Source organism: Coturnix japonica, chromosome 4 (genome assembly GCF_054131305.1).
Source record: "Coturnix japonica strain WE chromosome 4, WE-NBRP24, whole genome shotgun sequence".
Classification (NCBI taxonomy): Eukaryota; Metazoa; Chordata; class Aves; order Galliformes; family Phasianidae; genus Coturnix; species Coturnix japonica.
Window position 1 is genome coordinate 46,993,080 of NC_140666.1, and position 18,361 is coordinate 47,011,440.

General features: G+C 38.5%; 1 protein-coding gene across 2 annotated transcripts in view; it reads left to right on the plus strand.

Moving 5' to 3' along the window:
• GALNTL6 (polypeptide N-acetylgalactosaminyltransferase like 6) overlaps positions 1-18,361 on the plus strand; it is a 407,537-nt gene that overhangs the window by 370,363 nt on the left and 18,813 nt on the right. For both annotated transcript variants that reach the window (XM_015861609.3, XM_085545109.1), the window contains 2 exons: positions 1,708-1,815; positions 13,653-13,874. In XM_015861609.3, the coding sequence (XP_015717095.1) occupies positions 1,708-1,815; positions 13,653-13,874 (330 nt within the window). The remainder of the gene's footprint in view (positions 1-1,707; positions 1,816-13,652; positions 13,875-18,361) is intronic.

The following is an 18,361-nucleotide window of genomic DNA, read 5'->3' on the forward strand; positions in this document are numbered from 1 at the left end:
ATATTCAGTCATCTGTTCTGTTGTGCTTTAGCCTAGGTCACAAATTTGCTTCATCTCACTCCAGAATGTTTCAAATACAGATAAAACCATACCTAATACTTGGACCTAACTTCTTACCCCAGTGAATGGAAATGTTTCACAGCACACCTTTACGTGTACCTACATAAAGAGGCACTTAAAGGACAAGCCCTTTCTATCTCCAATTTCTGTGGTTTTGTTTTAAACAGGGTGAGAAGGGGCTGGAGAATTTTTGGTTTTAGTCTAAGGTTAGTACCTGAAACCACAAGTGTCCCTTATGTCGAATAAAAGTCATTCACTTATAATATTTGCAGAGAGCAAGAACAGCAATTTTTGCCAAGCCTGGGTAATATTTTTAATACTGTCAGTGTTTTAGAATTACAGAATCATGGAATGGCCTGGGTTGAAAAGGACCATAATGATTATCTAGTTTCAACACCCCTGCCATGGGCAGGGCAACCAGCCACTAGACCAGGCTGCCCAGAGCCACATCCAGCCTTGCCTTGAATGTCTCCAGGAATGGGGCATCCACAGCCTCTCTGGGCAACCTGTTCCAGTGTGTCACAACCCCCTGTGTGAAAAACCTCCTCCTAATATCTAACCTAAACCTCCTCTGTCTTCATTCAAAACCACTCACCCTTGTTCTATCACTATCCACCCATGTAAACAGTCATTCCCTCTCCTGTTTATACTCTCCTTTCACTGCGAATTTTAAGCTTTTTATACCTTGGTTTTAGACTGCTGAAAAAAGTTCTGTTTGGGGGATTTTGGTAGTGTTTTTTGTTGTTTTCTATTTTCCTGATTTGCAAAGTCAAATTGAATTATTTATCTACTTATTTAAAATCAGAATGTTATAAATGTTGTCAGCATACTACGTAAGTCATCTAATAGCCACCTTGGTATTTTAGTGGTTCAGCATAGACAGTGATGTTGACATTTGATTTCCATCGTTCCTCTGACATAACTTAACTCTCCCATGTACTTAGTAAAATGTAGTCATGCTGAATGAAGTGTTGTGAAGATTTCCTTACTTGCTGCTCGCAAATGTTCTAGTCTTGTGAAGGTCTTGCAGCTCCCATCAGTTTTGTTGGGGTTCAGGTTGCTCTAACCTGAAGCATCAAACATATCCTCCAGATGACTCCATTTGTTTCTGCGATAAATGTATTAATAATGAAAAGAAGCGGTGTGCTCATCTTTCTTTGTCTGCGTGAATTTGATCAGAAGTAAATTGACTTTGTTTTTTTTTCCTTGAAAATTGGAGAGCACCTTAAAAATGGAACTTTATGTTGACTGTTTGATATAAAAGATGGGTATTTTGATTTTTTTTCCTTCTGATTGATGGTTTGTTTGAACTCTCTCATATTTCTCTTGAAATTTTGGTCCTGTATATTTTAAACAGCTGACTTAATAGTATCCTGCTGATTTTTCAGGAGGATCATTGATGTATTAAATGCTTTATATTTTTATTTTGAACATCCTCTGCTTTTGTAAGGTGAGATGCCTGAAACCAAAGGACCTTATTATCTAATCTCAGCACTGGGCATGCAGAGAAGGCTACCACTATGAGTACAGGAAGAGTCAGTACAGAATAATGTGTAGTTTTCACATATCCCATGAATTAAAATGCCATGTTTTGCTCTACGTGTCTTCAGGGATCATTCTTTAATTTGCTTTCTGTCTCCTTTCCAGGTCTGGATGTGTGGAGGTGGCATGTTCGATGTTCCATGCTCTAGAGTTGGGCATATCTACAGGAAGTATGTCCCTTATAAAGTTCCTTCTGGAACCAGTCTAGCACGCGTGAGTAATTGGGTTTTGCTGTTTTTCATTTTCATTTATAATCGCTTTCTTCATTTCCTGTGAACTAGTTTCCACACCTAATAGTAAGCCATTAAAATGTGAAATGAATGTTGCTTTATTTTTCTGAAATGAGATGTGCAATTGCTGCAGTTATGCTGCCTAGCAGAGATAAAATTGCAAAGAGCAAAATGAAAGCTTAAAATTATAGGGTTGGACGTTTCAGCACAGAAGTGTGTTTCATACCAATTCAAAAGAACCTAAGAATAACCTAAGGCTTATGCTTCTTGAATAGCACAGTGTTGTCAGTCATAGCAGGACCAATTTGAATGCACGTTTTCTTATCAGTCAGCAGAACAGGCAGAATCTTGCATAAGGAATATTTTCTGAGGGAAAAGAACTGAGCAACAGTGATTTGAGTGACTGTCTAATTATTGTATAAAACCTGGTTATGGGATACTACCGGCTTGAAGCCACGTGAGTGAGAAATTAGAAGACGTCTAGATATTTCTCAAAGGTTGCCATCTATATCCATGGGGGGCTTTTTGCTCAAGAGAAAATGTTCTGTGACTTTCTGGAAGTGTTCACAGGATGTCAAAAACATGGGAGATGAAGAACACAGATGTAGCTTCCAGGAAGATTCTAGATTTATTTATGCTTAAGTTTAATCTTTTCTATTTTAGAAGATTCCTTTTTTTTTTTTTTTTTCCCAAAATAAAATGGCATTAATATTGCAGTTTGTATATTGCCATAGGATAATATTTTATGAATCCTTTTATTCTTAATAATGAAAATGTGGTAAGAATAAAAGAATAAATTTCTTTTGAAGGGAAGATATTCTTAGTTTCAGCAACATGGAACAAGGCTGGCTGTGATAACTCTGGAGACAGGAATGAGGCCTTCTGTACTCTCTGCCTGACAGCTGCCTAGAGGGAGAAAAAAATGTCTGAAAAGAATATCCATGTGAATAGCAAGGCACGGTAACAGTGTTAGTGGTTGTGGTAGTGTTAGTGACAAGGGTATTGATTAAGTTGGGAGATCCAGATCTTCCTCTAATCTAACAATGTGTATTCTCAAAAATATCCTCTTTCAGATTTCTACATTGGTTGATATAAATTGCTTTGTTCATGGTGTCCCCTGGTGAAATCACACTTAACTTGACATAACAAATCTTGGTCTCATTCTTTCTTTTCCCCTATTACATAACAAAAGAGAATATGCTGTCTTGTGCATTCCCTGTAGGAGTCAAATTCAGTCATTTCTTTTTGGATTTAATAGCATCTCATACAGTTTGACACTACCATTAATGGTGGCACTGTGAATACTTGCAGCCAACAGGTAGCCACAGCCTGCAGTCTCTCTTTCTATTCATATGTATATGTGCATATATACATTCATGTAATGTATTTATATTTTTATCAGAGATATATTTTCACATGATTCTATTAAAACATTTGTTAAATATTAACACCCCCAAATCCCTGATGTAAAATTAAATATCTACCCTTACACTGCCCTGTGTTTGTGAGAAAAGATGTACTGTGCTGATAGGATGAATCTTAGCCTTTCCATTCAAGGAATAGATAGTTTCATCTGTGTTGTTAGAATCCAAATCATGATATTGCTTAGGTAAATTCATGACATTTGTTTAATGTTGAAAGAACAGGTTCTTGGATTTTTTATGTTGCAGTATTCTAAATCAAATAGACTGTAAAGATACATTTTATCAAGGATGCCAACAGTAAAAAATTTTCTGTACATTTGAGTGTTTGAGGCTATATATATATATATATATATATATATATATAACTAGCCAAGGAAGAAAGGACCTTGAACCATAATGTTGTGTATACTTTTAAGCTTAAAAATATTCTCTTTCTGTCATCCAAGCCAGAAAAGCAAAAGCAAGTACATACTCATCTTTCGTATATCAATCCCTTTGAAACAGACCATCAGTGGTTTTGAATTAACTGCCCAAAACGGAGCTGTTAGCCAAAATAAAGATATGGCATGTTGCCTCGATTTTTCAACAATCTTTACTTTATCCTCCAAATATCATGATGTTCTAATATACTAATAAATTACTAATAATATACTAAAAAATAACCAGAAATATTATCCCTGCAATGTTTTCAGTACTTTCCATAAAACTTTTTGTTAAGTCCCTTTCCATCTTTTGCTATGTAAAGAAGGATGTTGGAGGTGCAGTTCACAAGGGAATAAGCCATAGGACGCCTAATTGGGATTGTGTAAATGATTGCAGTAGCCCCTTCACTAGTCAAGAGAGAGCTTTCTGTTGCGCAGATACTGAAGAAGCACGGATTTCCTCATCCTGTCCCTCAACAGCAGAGCAAGTGTCAGAGGGACAAGTTAGGAAGATGGAGCTTCTAGGCAACTTAAGCATAGCTCAGATCATGACATGGATCTCTTCTCAAGCTGTTTCAGCCTGTGTTTGTCTATAACTTCCCTGGCTCAAGATTAACATTTTTACCTTCACTTCTCTTGAAATTTCACCTGTCTACATCTTTCAGCAGGATGTTTCAGCATGCAGTTTCAGCTAGCTATGTAATACCTGGCCAGTTTAGATATAATTTTAAAGAGCTAGGATCTGTCATGAGGATAACTTGATTTATGAAATGAAAGACTTGTCAAAAACTGTTCTCCGTCTTCCCCATCAGTAAAGAACCATTAATGTACCACACACAATAGCAGGTGTCATTGCATCAATTTTCTATGTCCTTATTATCATATTTCTTTCCTTTCTTTCATTTAAGACCTGACAGGCCTACACATACCTCATTTGTTGAAAAACATCCACCTATGTCTGTAAAACTGGTGGTACAGAATGATAGTAAAGCAAACTGTAAACATGCGTAGTAGATTTATAAAACAAACTGTCACAGAATTTCAGAATGGCCCCAGTTGGAAGGACCTCAAGGATCATGATTCTTCAGCCTCTCTCACCACAAACAGGGCCACCAACCTCCACATTTAACACTAGACCAACACTAGTCTCAAACAAATGCAGATAACAAAGCTGACTATTTTTTTTCTGGAGATATCTCAGGATGTCACTGCTTGCCAAAGGCCCAATTTACAGGTAATTGCACATAAAATGAGATAAATGGGTATTCAGATGACAGCAGTGATTCCTCATAATAATGTGGAAGTACCACGTAATTATTCATTCATTTGTTCAGTCACCATCTGCACAACGCTGCAGTGACTAATATCTACTTTTATCCATTTGTTTTAGGTAAAGTATAGCAAACAAGGCCTTAAATCTTAAAACCCTACACAAGATGTTGTCCTATTTATTAAGAACTTCTGAATTGCTTGACTGGATTGCTTTAATTGCCTTATGATATTCTTCACTGTTGCTTTTTTTTTTTTTTTTTTTTTTTTTTAAGAATTTCAGTTTGGCTATTTTCTTTTACTGAGTTACCTATGAAGTTAGCCCTTAAAATGCAATTAGCAATTTCTTTTAGCTGTATCCCAGAAAATGATTTATTTTATTTTGCTTTGTGTTGGGGTGGGGGTATTTTTTCTACTCATGATTCTGGCAGACCTACAAGAAAATTGTCAGTAAGCAGTCGCTTTCAACAGGATATACAGAGAAGACCTTGGAATTTCAAGATATATCCACAGAATTCTTTTTTGTTTACAGGTATTTTACACAGCATTTTAGCCCTAACTCAGAACATTAGAGCTTTAGGCCTTCCTGAAGGGAAGGGCATTCCCACTGAAGTTCACATTGAATGCTATCCCAACAGCATGGTGAATCCTAATCTTAACCCGTATTCCTCCCTACACTCCAGGATGTGGGATCCCAGAGCACAGTGATCCTCTGACCCAGCAGACACAAGCCCGATGACATTTGCCTCATTACACAGTGTCGCTGAATTGGGACTTGCAAGAGTTTGTTTCAGGAACTCAGCTGCTAAAGGTGGGTTCAGATTCCCACCTGAACCATTCTCAGCCTTTTTCTGTGGCTTTGAACAGATAATTTCTTTAAATACAGAAATGTAGCTAGACCATCTGCTGCTGTAAATACATTTGCATTTTTGGCAGAGCTTCCTTTAATATTATGATCATTTATTTTAATTTTTATTTTTTTTTTTCCAGCTGCAGATAATGTTTGGGCTTTTCTTAAAGCAGCCCTTCAACACTTTCTTTTGTTTCCAGACGAGTTAAAGAACAGAGGAGAAACAGTTAGGTAAAGAGAGCTCATAGGGCTGTTTTCTTGTGAATTGAGTGCAAACCAATAGATGTGGCAGGGGCAGTATGGGCACTTTCATAGTCACTTCCTTAGCACTTACCATACTTTCTAGTGTTTGTGAAACAACCTGGCACTGAAAGCCAGGTTATGTAGCTGAAGAAATGTGTCTGGAAACAAACTACTGAACTCTCTTCTAGGATTATCAGCAAAGGTGGGCTGTAGGATACCAAGTATGAGTCCACAAATTGGGCATCACAGTTGCAAACAGATGTTACACCTTCCTACTGAGGATCAGGTGTCAGTAAATAAAGCTTGTATTTATACCCTTCTGAAACAGTTATCTCTAAGGTGGCCAAGAGGATTCTGTGCTGTACTTTCTCTTCCCACAGCAGCCCTACAAATAGGCTGAAGAGATGTGCAAGTGCAGTGCTTGGGGCAGGAAGTGTCCTGGCAATGCACCGAGCCCTGCAAACCAGCCTCAAGTGAGCAGAGATGTGTCCTCTAGTGACAGTTGGCTTTTTCCAACCACCTCTTCCCATTTTCAAGGTGTAGATTTAACTTTTTTTTTTCCTATTTATTTATTTATTGTTTGTTTGTTTGTGTTTGTGTGTGTGTGGTGGAGATACAAACATTGTTAAAGAGAATGAAACTCTGGCTGTTTTCAGGTGACAGACATCTCTAGAATTTCATTTCTAGGTATTTACAGTGTACAGGCTGAAAACTGTCTCTTGCTTCTTTGCCAGCTGTGCTGTGCTAACTCCCACGAGAGTTATTTATATACACCACCAGCTTTGTCACCTAGTTAGCACACCATCTTTCATCGAGAAGCCTTTCTTTTACACCTGCAGACATCTCTTTATTTGCTTGCTTTTTTTACACAAGTGCAAATCATTATTGGAATGCAAGCTAATTAAGTTTTAAACACGATTAAGTGCAAAGGACCAAATCAAAATGTCCAAGAGAAGAGTCTGCCAGACAGTAGCACTGCCCAATGGCAAAGGAAAAAAAAAGGAGTTAGGCAAGAGGAGGAAAGGGAAGAAAGCCCCCATTTGACCATAATCGATGTGGGCAGACATTGAGATCTCCACGTCACAAAGGTATACTTGGTGTCCGGGAAATGTTTTATTATGCTTTCAATATATAAATATATAGAAAAGAGTAATGATTGTGTTCTGACACTGAAGGAGGGGTGTTTGCATGACATTCAGGTTTAGGGTACTGTTTTTCTCCTTGTGAGCCTTGTGAGGATTTGTATTCTGCTGCCTCTCTCATATTAATCCAGACTTGTTGAATAGGTTCCTCCAGTCATGCTTTTTCTCCTTCTCCACAGTGATTTATTGTTACATTATATTACCTGTTTGCCAGAAGAACATAAAGTATAGTTCTCTGGGCTGGATGGATCCCAGTGTGCTTCTTAAATACTTTTTATGTAAAACAAACTGTATGTTACATTTTTTTTAGCCAAATGAAATGCAGCTGCTACCAGACATAAAAAAAGACACCCGTCTTGAAGCAGCAGCAACACTGTACTTCACAAAACAAACAATAAAGAACATTTAAGATAGGAAAATGAAGTAGGTAGACAGAAAACAACCACATATGGATGTTATTAGGAAGAAATAGATTAATATGTTGGTTGTGGCAGAGATTGTCTCATTTTTTGTAGCAAATAAACAGTCATATCCCCTCTTACATTTCATAGCAGAAGGCTCTAAGCCTTCATAGCTGAAGGCTCTAGGCATGCTACAGTGACTCATGTTTGATTGATGTAATTGAAAGTGATTTTTTATGTCCTTGCTGATGAGAGAAAAGACTGTTGTGACACATAAAACAACACCAGATGTGTGTGTGTCTGCTGGTGACATACAGCTTCCTGGAAAATGGCCAGGTTAAATGTAAGACAACAGGAATTCATTGCAGGATGCACCTGTGCCCATGGTAGTTTAATATTGACAAAAGCAAAGTCTGTGGATTAGGATCAGGGTTGGTTTCACTTCAGGAGTGAGGTAGGCACAAAATCAGAAGAAAACGGTTATGTAGGTGAAGTGAAACAAGTAAGAGAACTGTTGCACTGCTTTAGTGCCACTGGAGAACAAAAACATACTTAGGAACATCTGGAGAAACTGAAAACAGAAATTGAATTTTAATGGTAGCTTAACTGCAGCATCAGGGATATGAATTGGAAAAGATGTAACTGTGGGATGGAGTTTTGCAGGTTTGCAGTGTGCAGTAGTATGTCTCTAGGTAACATTTTTATTATGGAGTATGGAATTACCCCTCTCTTCTCAGGGACCAGTCTAGTTTAACCTTGCTCAGAGAAAATATTTATGAACCTGTCCTCTGCTACGTATCTCCCCAAGTCCAGTTTTCCAACCTTCTAACCAGAACCCACCTTCTCACTGAGTTTCAGTAATAATACATCTCTTGAAAGAGGCGGACGCTCTTACATCTTTAAAAAGAAGGGGCTGTCATTTGATCAAAGAGATGTATGTTTCCCACTTACTGATAAATGTGAACAGGACAAAACAGTCCATGAAATATTTCTGTCTCTTTCTCCAGGCAAGTAGTTTCAACTCTTTATTGAAGTCTGGATATCAGTGACATTTTAACTTACTGTCTTGTCGTAGAACACTGCTGAAAGAAAATCTAACGTAAAATTCCGGTTTTGAATGTGTGAGTTAAATAAAAAATCAAGGAAAACTTGTCCAAATGTAAGACCAACAGTAAAGAATTTATCAAAGAGCAAAGTTGTAGCAGCGCCTCAAAGTGTAATCACTTCAAAAATGCATGCATGTACAATTGACGGCACCTGATGAATAAGTCTTTCTGAGGTTGATAAGACCCTTGCATGCATCACTCAGCTTCTAGGTGGCACTGTCACAACCTTTCACATAGAAGTATGCATCTTCTCAAATATATTTGGGCTTTATTTCTTATCATGGAGAAGCTTTTCACTGAATATGAGGACAGAGAACAAGTTATCACTGGTCTGTTGTGGATAGGTCCCGAGAAACTCTTCAAATGTCCATCTACAATTCCTGTGACTTCCTTATGTTGTGTAACTAATTCATGCAACTATTTAGTGTTGAACTGGTCTTCATTTAATTACTCCTATTTATTTATTTATTTATTTATTTATTCTCCTCTTCAGTTAAAACTCTGGGCATCTGTAACTTTGCAGTGAGTAGTAGTTTGCCAAGCTACAGCAGTTTCTCAGCTGTAGAAACATAATTCATTTTTCCTCTCAGAGTACATTTCGATGAGGTGTTCAGATTGTGGTAAAAGAATCCAAGCGTATGTGATCTACTATGTCATGAAGATCCCCAAACTGATTATTCTTATTGATAAAGACATTTGGAAAGGCATTTTGGAAACTGGCATTTAAAAGACTTCTTTTCTGTAGAAGATTATGCAAAGATTATCAGAGTTAGAAATTAAGAGATTCAAGCCAACTTTTATTTTGTTGGTTTTAATTTCTTTGTAGATTATTGTGAGAGTGGAGTGCTGTAAGGCATTCACAAAATGCCACCTGACCTCATAGGCTCTTAAGTCTCATAACTATAAAGGCTGTATAGTGTCAAATGGCTTGGCACCTGTTTTATATTCACATTCTGTCAAGATCTTGTGGTTCTTCTTTCTCATTTATGGAGTTTAATATGGGCACATGCTCCAGAATATATCTAGCCTCATTTCAAGGCTCAGGCAAGGAGGACATGACACAGGCCTCCTTCCTCCACAATGTCAAACTCTCACAGATAGTGGGAAAGTCAGTTCTAGGAGAGACTTACAAAGGATGTGAAATCACTTCCTTGCAAGTATGTCACTTGACAAGTAAGCCTTAAAGTAAGATGACTTCTCTCGCATTTCAGTTGTGAGCTTCATCTTTTCTGTTGGTAAGGTCAGTAGGAAACTAGAATCTCATTGATATGTGTGGAGAAGTTATGTTCCTAGGAGGTTCTTATCATAGAGCAACTTCTCACAATACTAGACAGCCACAGAATTGCAATATTCAACTCAACAGAGCTCATTCATCTCCAAGGACACGATAAGTTATTATACTGTAAGTAGAAATGTGAATGATGTTCACTTTTGATTGTGTACGATTGCTCTGGTCTAGCTTGCAGAATTTGATCTACCTGACTTCATTCAATCTAAATATGGATGTTAACTGTTATTTAAAGATTTTGTTACTGGGCTGTGAGTGTTTACGTTAAAGTGAAATGCTGTGATTACTGAGCTTCTGAAGTGATAATAAAGATAAGAATGTCATGTCAACTGAAGACAACAAACCACTTTAAAGTGTTTGGATACACAATGCTTTCTTCTTGTAGCAACCGAGTTCAGAAAGAGCTTTCCACTACTTCAGGAGGGAGGGCTCCTTGCAATCATGTCTATAAATAGCCCAGAGTTAAGAGCTAGCAAATAAGGAGTTTATATTTTTAAAAGGGAACCCACTGAAATTCAAAGTTCTATCTCATACAGATTCAGCTAATAATGACAATGTATAAACATGCCAAGAACATACAGTTTCACTATAGAATCTGACAAGTAGTGGAAAATTTTTAGCATAGGATAGAAGCATAGGTTTTGGAAGAACTAAGGAACAATGTTTTACATAGATTTTGATCCAGTGAGTCTCACTTCAGTGCTTGGTAAAATTATGAAGAAGATTATTCTTGGAGTACTGAAAAGCACAATACAGTCATTAATCATCCAACTTGGGTTCATGAGGAGAAAGTCCTGTTTATGAACTTTTTTTCCTTTTATGACAAGGTTAGCCACCAAATTGACCAAGAGAAGCAGTTGATAAAAAATTTTGGAATTCCAGAAAAGTTTTTGGCATTGTTTCTCACAATATCCTTCCACATAAAATGTCCAGCACTCAGCTAGAGAAATAAAGATTGAAGTGGATGAACAACTGGCTCTTAGGTCAGGCTCAAATGGTTATTTATAGTAGATGGAATTGAATCAGGCTGGTGGCTAGTCACTAGTGTAGATCTGTAGAGCTCCACTTTAGGGCCAGTTTTCTTTAACATCTTCATCTATGAGCTCGCAGCAAAACTCAAAGTTATATACTAAGTACACTTGCATATACCATGAAAATAGAAGAAGCTATTTGTGGACTCCCTCTAGGGTAGAAAGGCCTTAGAGAGAGATCTTGACATATTAGAGGGTTGGGCAATCACCAACGACATGAAGTTTAACGAGAGCAAGTGCTGAATTCTGCACCTGGGATGGAGCAGCCCTGAATATATGTACAGACTAGGTGACAGAAAGCAGGAGATCAGCCCCCACAGTAAGGGATCTAGGGGTTCTGGTTAAAGGCAAGTTGAATCAACACTGTGCCTTGGAAGCCAAAAAAGCCAACTGTACCCTGGCATACACCAGGCCAAGCACTAGCCAGGTGAGAGAAGGAATTGTTCCACTCTGCTTTGTGCTGGTTTAGCCTCACCTCCAGCACTTTGTGCAGGTTTAAGCACAGTACCTGGGTGAATGGCATGGAGCTGCATCATGGAAAGGTTGGGCTGAGGATTATGGAAAGGTTCTGCACCATGAAGTGGTGGGCATGGCACTGAACTGCCACAGTTCAAGGGGAATTTGGACATCACTCTCAGTTTTGGATTTGAATTTTGTGTAGTAGGAACCCCTGTTGGTTTCTTCTAACACAGGATATTCTATGATATATGAATAAAGCAGCTTACCTCATATTTGGGGAGCAGAACTGTATTTTCTTCAAATTCGATAAGTTCCTACCATCACAGGGTAACTACATCAAATTAAGGGTTTGTTGGATAGCAAGGAGATTTTAATGGGTGAATGGGAATTTTGAGCTAATGAGCAAGTATAATAATATGCAGCATTTCTGTTGGACTCCTTTCTCATTCAGTTACAATAATCTAGGTAAGGATGCAGTTCTTTTAGATTAGCAAAATAAAGGGAGAAAATTCCAGCAGTCTTCTATAATACCAGTGGGCTGCATCTCTGCTGAAGATACTTTGAATTTTTATTTCCTAAGAAATGTACTGTACTTTTACTTTTTAATATAGAAATGATGCTATTAGATAAAGAGATTACCAAAAAGTATTATGATATTTTCTAGAAATATTTGCATTATAGTACTTTATTTGCATTATAGTAAATGAAGTGTTAAGTGGAAAATGCTAGAATGATCACACTTGTTTTCCAGATTTTGGCTGTTGGGTTTAATATACTTAGGCATATTTTGGTCTCAGGTGTACAGAGTCTCATCATATAGTACTTTTACTTGGTAGATTAATGTGTTATTTGGTTTCTGCTAAATGCACGGGATTGCTATTTAGATGTTGTTCTGCAGTTTGTTCTGGCTTTCTTTGTCCAACCCAGTTCCTGTATTCTTGAATTCAAATGTCTTCTAAGGTAAAAAAAATGCAGTTTTTTTATGAAATTAAAAAAAAAAAAAAAAAGGCAATCTTGTGCGAAGCATGAGGCATTTCTGTGTAGGGATAGAAGTGATGTGATTCCATAAACTTATTTAATTTTGCTGGCTTTACCATCCTGCAGGTTTTAATGTATTTTCTTCACAGAGAAAAAAACACCTAGAAACTTACCTTGCAGTTTCAGCTAAAAGCTCATTCTGTATCTTGCTGTCTTTATGTTCAGATCAGTCATATTAGTTCAGAGACTTCTAGTTTGTGCAGATTAATAAAATTCAAGAAAGGATCTTTCAAATGAATTTCAAGAGCAAATCAGAGTAAGAGTCAAGCTAACTTACATGCAGAGGATGTTCTGAGAAGAAGCATTATCTTATGCTACTGATAATCAGATGCATATTGTCCTCCAGCTTATTACAGAGCAAATCTCAGCATTTTGCAGTTAGTGTTCTATAAAAAGAATAATACAAAACTTGATGATCTTGTTTTTACAAACAAAGCAATAAGAATACTTCAGCGTGTCAATGTCAACCAGCGAGACGTTGCTTTATTGGTGAGATAAGAAGTTATTGGGCAGCTGTGGTAATGCAGAATAGACTAAATCTGTATTCCATTTCAACATCTGTATATAAATTCATGTAGAAAAATAACATACAGAAATAGAAAAAATCCCCACCCTTAGTGAAGAGAAATTAGCCAAGACTGGAGAAGGCTCAGAAATGCAAAAACTAGGTAAAGAGGTCATATGATGGCTGAGGTTTAGATGCCTTTCAGATGTGAAGCGAGATACATCAGAAGAAATAGATCAAACTGTTTGTGTTCATTAGTAGGCTCTAAGCTAACCAGAAAAGGCGCAAGTACAAATGTGAGCAGCTGAAAGAAAATCTGTTTAACATCCAGCATTAATCAAAACCTGTGTGAAGATGCATGAAGAATGGGAAGTAAAATAAGGTGTTCATCAGAGAAAAGACTTTATTTTACCAAGTCAGCAGGAAAAAAGGATATTTAATATTCTGTAGTGGTTGCTCTACACTACAGGTAGCTTATGTTTGCTGGTATTTTTCTACATGTTAAGAATAAAAAATTGGACCTGTTAAGATTACAAGTTGTATGGGCTATTGATTTTGTTTGTTTGTTTAATTATCCCCAACATCAATATCATTTCAGTCAATGCATGAAAAAATATTATTTGTGTTTTTTCTGCTGCACAGAACCTGAAGCGTGTGGCAGAGACGTGGATGGATGAGTTCGCAGAGTACATTTACCAGCGACGGCCTGAATACAGACATCTCTCAACTGGTGATATCTCTGCCCAGAAGGAACTTCGCAAGCACCTGAAATGTAAAGATTTCAAGTGGTTCATGGCTGCAGTGGCTTGGGATGTTCCCAAATATTACCCGCCTGTGGAGCCTCCACCTGCTGCCTGGGGAGAGGTGAGGAATACAAATAAGAGGAAATTTGAATGAACCTAACCTTTTACATCACAGGAAATTAAGAGTATGAAATTATATTTGGCAACTGTGATAAGTAGTGTTATTAAGGGAGTTCATCCCGGAATTAGCCATTAAAATGAAAAACTGTCATGTCTTAGGACTGTTGCTATCCATTTTATAATTCATTACAATTTAGCGTGTACAGGCCATAAGATACATGTCCGATGAGGACAAGAACATGGAAAAGAATATGTAGCATTCGTTATTGCATATCACAAGTTGATTTTAGTCTCATTAGCAAAAAGGAGGTCTGAAGTCAATACCGTGTTTTTGTGTGTCTGCTTATATACCTCCTCCTAGACTTTCAGTTCACCAGGATTACTGTTCAGGTGCAGTTATGTTTGGTCTGTTTTTCTCATATATGCAGATATGAAAAGTGAGCCTTGCTAGTTTTCTTTTAAAAAGACTAATTTTGCTGAGCTTGTGGTCTGCATTTTGTAGGTTCCACATGCTGGTAGCAGACATGTGGAATGTGCCTTTTAGGGAAAAGGGAAGGGAAAGGAGAGGAAAAGGAAGTTGAACAGTGGGCAAACAGCCTGCTGGAACTCTCCAACCATACTCAAAGAAGATCTGCCTACAGACTTTTCTGAAGAGCTGAGCCATGGCAAACCCTGTTTTGACAGTTTGTTTTCTGTAGCTGAAATGAAAACACATTTGGAGGGACAGGAAATGACTTCCATAGTTGTACTGGAAGTCTCAGTGGCCTTTTACTCCTAGAAGCTGCTGCTGATTCATTGCATCTTGAAAGTGACACACATACAGCTTTTTCCTCTCAATTCATTAAGATTTATAAGAAAGACTTTCCTCTTTCTATGTTTTGCTAATATTTGAAAAACATAAGAATATCAGTGCTGTTTTGAACTTATTTTACTGGAGATGCTCTTGGGGTTCTAGGACAAAATGAAGAAAGCAGTTTTTGACCAAAGCTTTTTATAAGACCGTTTCAGTATATCCTCAGTGGTCAAGGTGCATCCAGGACTAAGCATAGATACCTTTATTATTCTCCCTCCCTCCCTCCCTCCCTTTCGCCCTCCTTTGGTCCCTTCCTTCAATTTATGTGTGTCTTACTAGTCATTACTTCTCAACAATAAGGAAATCCTTTGCTGTTAATGGATCTTATATCTTTAATGTTGCTGCCCACATTTCATGGCATATATTTATATCAAGAGGTAACAAGTTTGTCAGTAGAAGCCAGGCTTGGTCATGGCTGTGTCATTACTGCTATGTCCTCTTCCATGGTCTTCCACATGCATACATGTGCATTCTTCAAGGACTGTGATCATGAGATCTATAACTTCTACAGACAGCCAAACATTTCTTAACTCAATGACAGGGTCTAAGTGGAAGAAACTGTGATTCAGATATTAATTCAGTTCACATCATTACCGATACATTCCTTGCATGAAGGCATGAGTTCATGAAAGTAAACTGCACATCGTAGCAGTGGTAACTAATCTGTACCTTAAAAGTACTTACTGTGTTCTTAGGAAGAAAATGAAGACCAAAGATTTTGTTTCCTTTAAAATACAGTTTTTCTCACGTAAAAGAAGTTTCAGTCCTACCATTCTATTTTTCCCCAAGGCTATCACAATCCTATGAAGTTTTAATTAATCTGTTGGCTCTTAGTAAGAACTTCAACAAACTTGGAGGTCAATGGCTGCCATAATTAGAAACACAGAGAGAACACAGACTGTGTGTTACTGTTTTGTAAGAATCAAGCAGCTCTAGAAACCTTGCTGACTAAACACACCAGAAGTCTCTGCCAAGGCTGACTGCCATTTAGTACTCTCTCTGCTTGCACTTGGAAAGACTTTAAATCAGTCTGAGGAAGAATAAACAAAGAGGCGCTCAGGCAGTCTTTGGCTCTAGTATCTTGATGTACAGATAGTAGAAGCTATGTGGTGTAAAATCAGACATCTCATAAACAACCCCTGCATAACTCCTCTCTTCCTGAAAACACTCTTACTTAAAATCTGATACGTAAATCTCTCAACAAAATCTATTCGCAACAGAGAAGAAGTAAATCTGAGAAACAAAGAACTAGTTGTTTCCACTACCCTCAACACGACCTTATCTCTTGTTCTTGTTTGTGCCTTTTGTCCTTTGAAGCTGGCAGGGTGTATCTTTCATTTTATGTTTTGTTCTGCCTTCTGACATCCAAAATATGTGCAGCACAGCAATGCAACGATGAATCCAGACAGATTAAGGTTAGTGAGATTGTCAGTTCTTTGGATGAGATTACTGTATGTCACGGGTTACTTAGATTTACCTATGCCCGTGACAGGGGAAGCCACCTCACGCCCCCCCCCCGGGGCCCGGAAAGGAGGGGGAAAAGGGGAGTGGGATAAAACAGCGACAATCTAAGGAGGAAAAACTTATTTTACTAAATATGATATCGAAATACAAGATAACACAATATAATATAATTAAGGCTAACAAAATCGAACGAAACAGAGAGAGAGAGAGTCTCCGAAAACCGAGAGGCCTACTGTGAACTCTAGGCGACACGGCTGGAACGCTTCCCACTCTCCGAGAAGTTCGAGAGAAGAAGGCGGGCACTCCAGCCTGGGAACGAGATTATATAGAGTCCTGGTCCCGTGACTTATTGTTACTCCTGTTGTTCTCTGGGATATGTAGTCTTCTTCTGTGGACTGCACATTCAACAGAAGTATCCATACTTGACATGATGTTATGATGTGGAATACTGATAGCAAAATTACAAAATTACAAAACCATGACATTCCACCCCTTATTCTACATTATTACATCATGGTTAATATATACATATATATACATATATATACACGTATGTAAAATTGTGATAGCTAAATAGTAGAATTGCATGTAACATAACTAAATGTACAACTATAATAACTAAAATACACTACACATGCAAACATATATATATATATATAGATACATAAAATTATTGACTGCACTCCCCCAGCATCAAATTCCCTTGTGGCACACATTGAACATCCCCATCCTTCTGCATTACCCACCAAGTGCACCCAGGTCCCTGGGCAAAGACAGTTCCACGGATAGGTTTGCCCTTTCCAGAAGCTGGAAGGACCCAAACAGCTTTTCCCAACATGTTCTTTACATGTATAACAGGGACCTTATCTCCTTCTACAGTGTGTAGGGGGCTAGATTGACTAGGACCATCACGATTGACAGATCCTCTAGTATTCACCAACCAAGTGGCTTCTGCCAGATTCTTCTCCCAGTGCTTAAATGTTCCACCACCCATTGCTTTCAACATAGTTTTCAACAACCCATTATCAGATTCAATTCTTTCTGGGGTGCCATGTCGCCACAAGACTTGTTTCTCAAGACCTAATATGGTGTTTCGAGCAGTTGCATGGGGTACTGCGTATGTTTCAAGCCACCCAGTGGTTGCCTCTACCATAGTGAGTACATAACACTTACCACTGCGAGATCGTGGCAAGGTGATATAATCAACCTGCCACGCCTCCCCATATTTATACTTTTGCCATCGCCCTTCCTCCCAGAGAGGTTTCATCCTTCTGGCTTGTTTAATTATGGCACATGTTTCACAATCATGAATAATCTGCGCAATAGCGTCCATGGTTAAGTCCACCCCTCGGTCTCTGGCCCACTTATATGTTGCGTCTCTTCCTTGATGGCCTGAGGTCTCATGAGCCCATCGAGCTAGAAATAATTCACCCTTATTCTGCCAGTCCAAGTCAATTTGAGCCACCTCAATTTTGGCAGCTTTATCTACCTGATGGTTGTTTTGTTGTTCTTCAGTAGCCCGACTTTTGGGCACATGTGCATCCACATGACGCACCTTTACAACCATATTCTTTGTTCGGGCAGCAATGTCCTTCCATAGTTCAGCGGCCCAAACAGATTTTCCCCTCCGTTGCCAGTTATTTTGTTCCCACCGCTGTAACCACCCCCATAAGGCATTTGCCACCATCCATGAGTCAGTATAAAGATACAGCATTGGCCACCTCTCCCGTTCAGCAACATCTAAGGCCAGCTGGACAGCTTTTACCTCTGCAAACTGACTTGATTCTCCCTTACCTTCAGTGGCCTCTGCAACCTGTCGTGTGGGGCTCCACACAGCAGCTTTCCATTTGCGATGCTTCCCTACAATGCGACATGATCCGTCAGTGAATAGGGCATATTTCTTTTCATTTTCTGGTAATTCGTTGTATGGTGGGGCCTCTTTAGCACGTGATACCTCTTCTGCTGGTGATGTTCCAAACTTTTTATCTTCAGGCCAGTCCATGATTACCTCTAGGATTCCTGGACGATTGAGGTTTCCCATTCGCGCTCGCTGTGTAATCAGCGTAATCCACTTGCTCCAGGTGACATCGGTAGCATGATGGGTGGAGGGAACCTGTCCTTTGAACATCCAGTTCAGCACTGGCAGTCGAGGTGCCAAAAGGAGCTGTGTT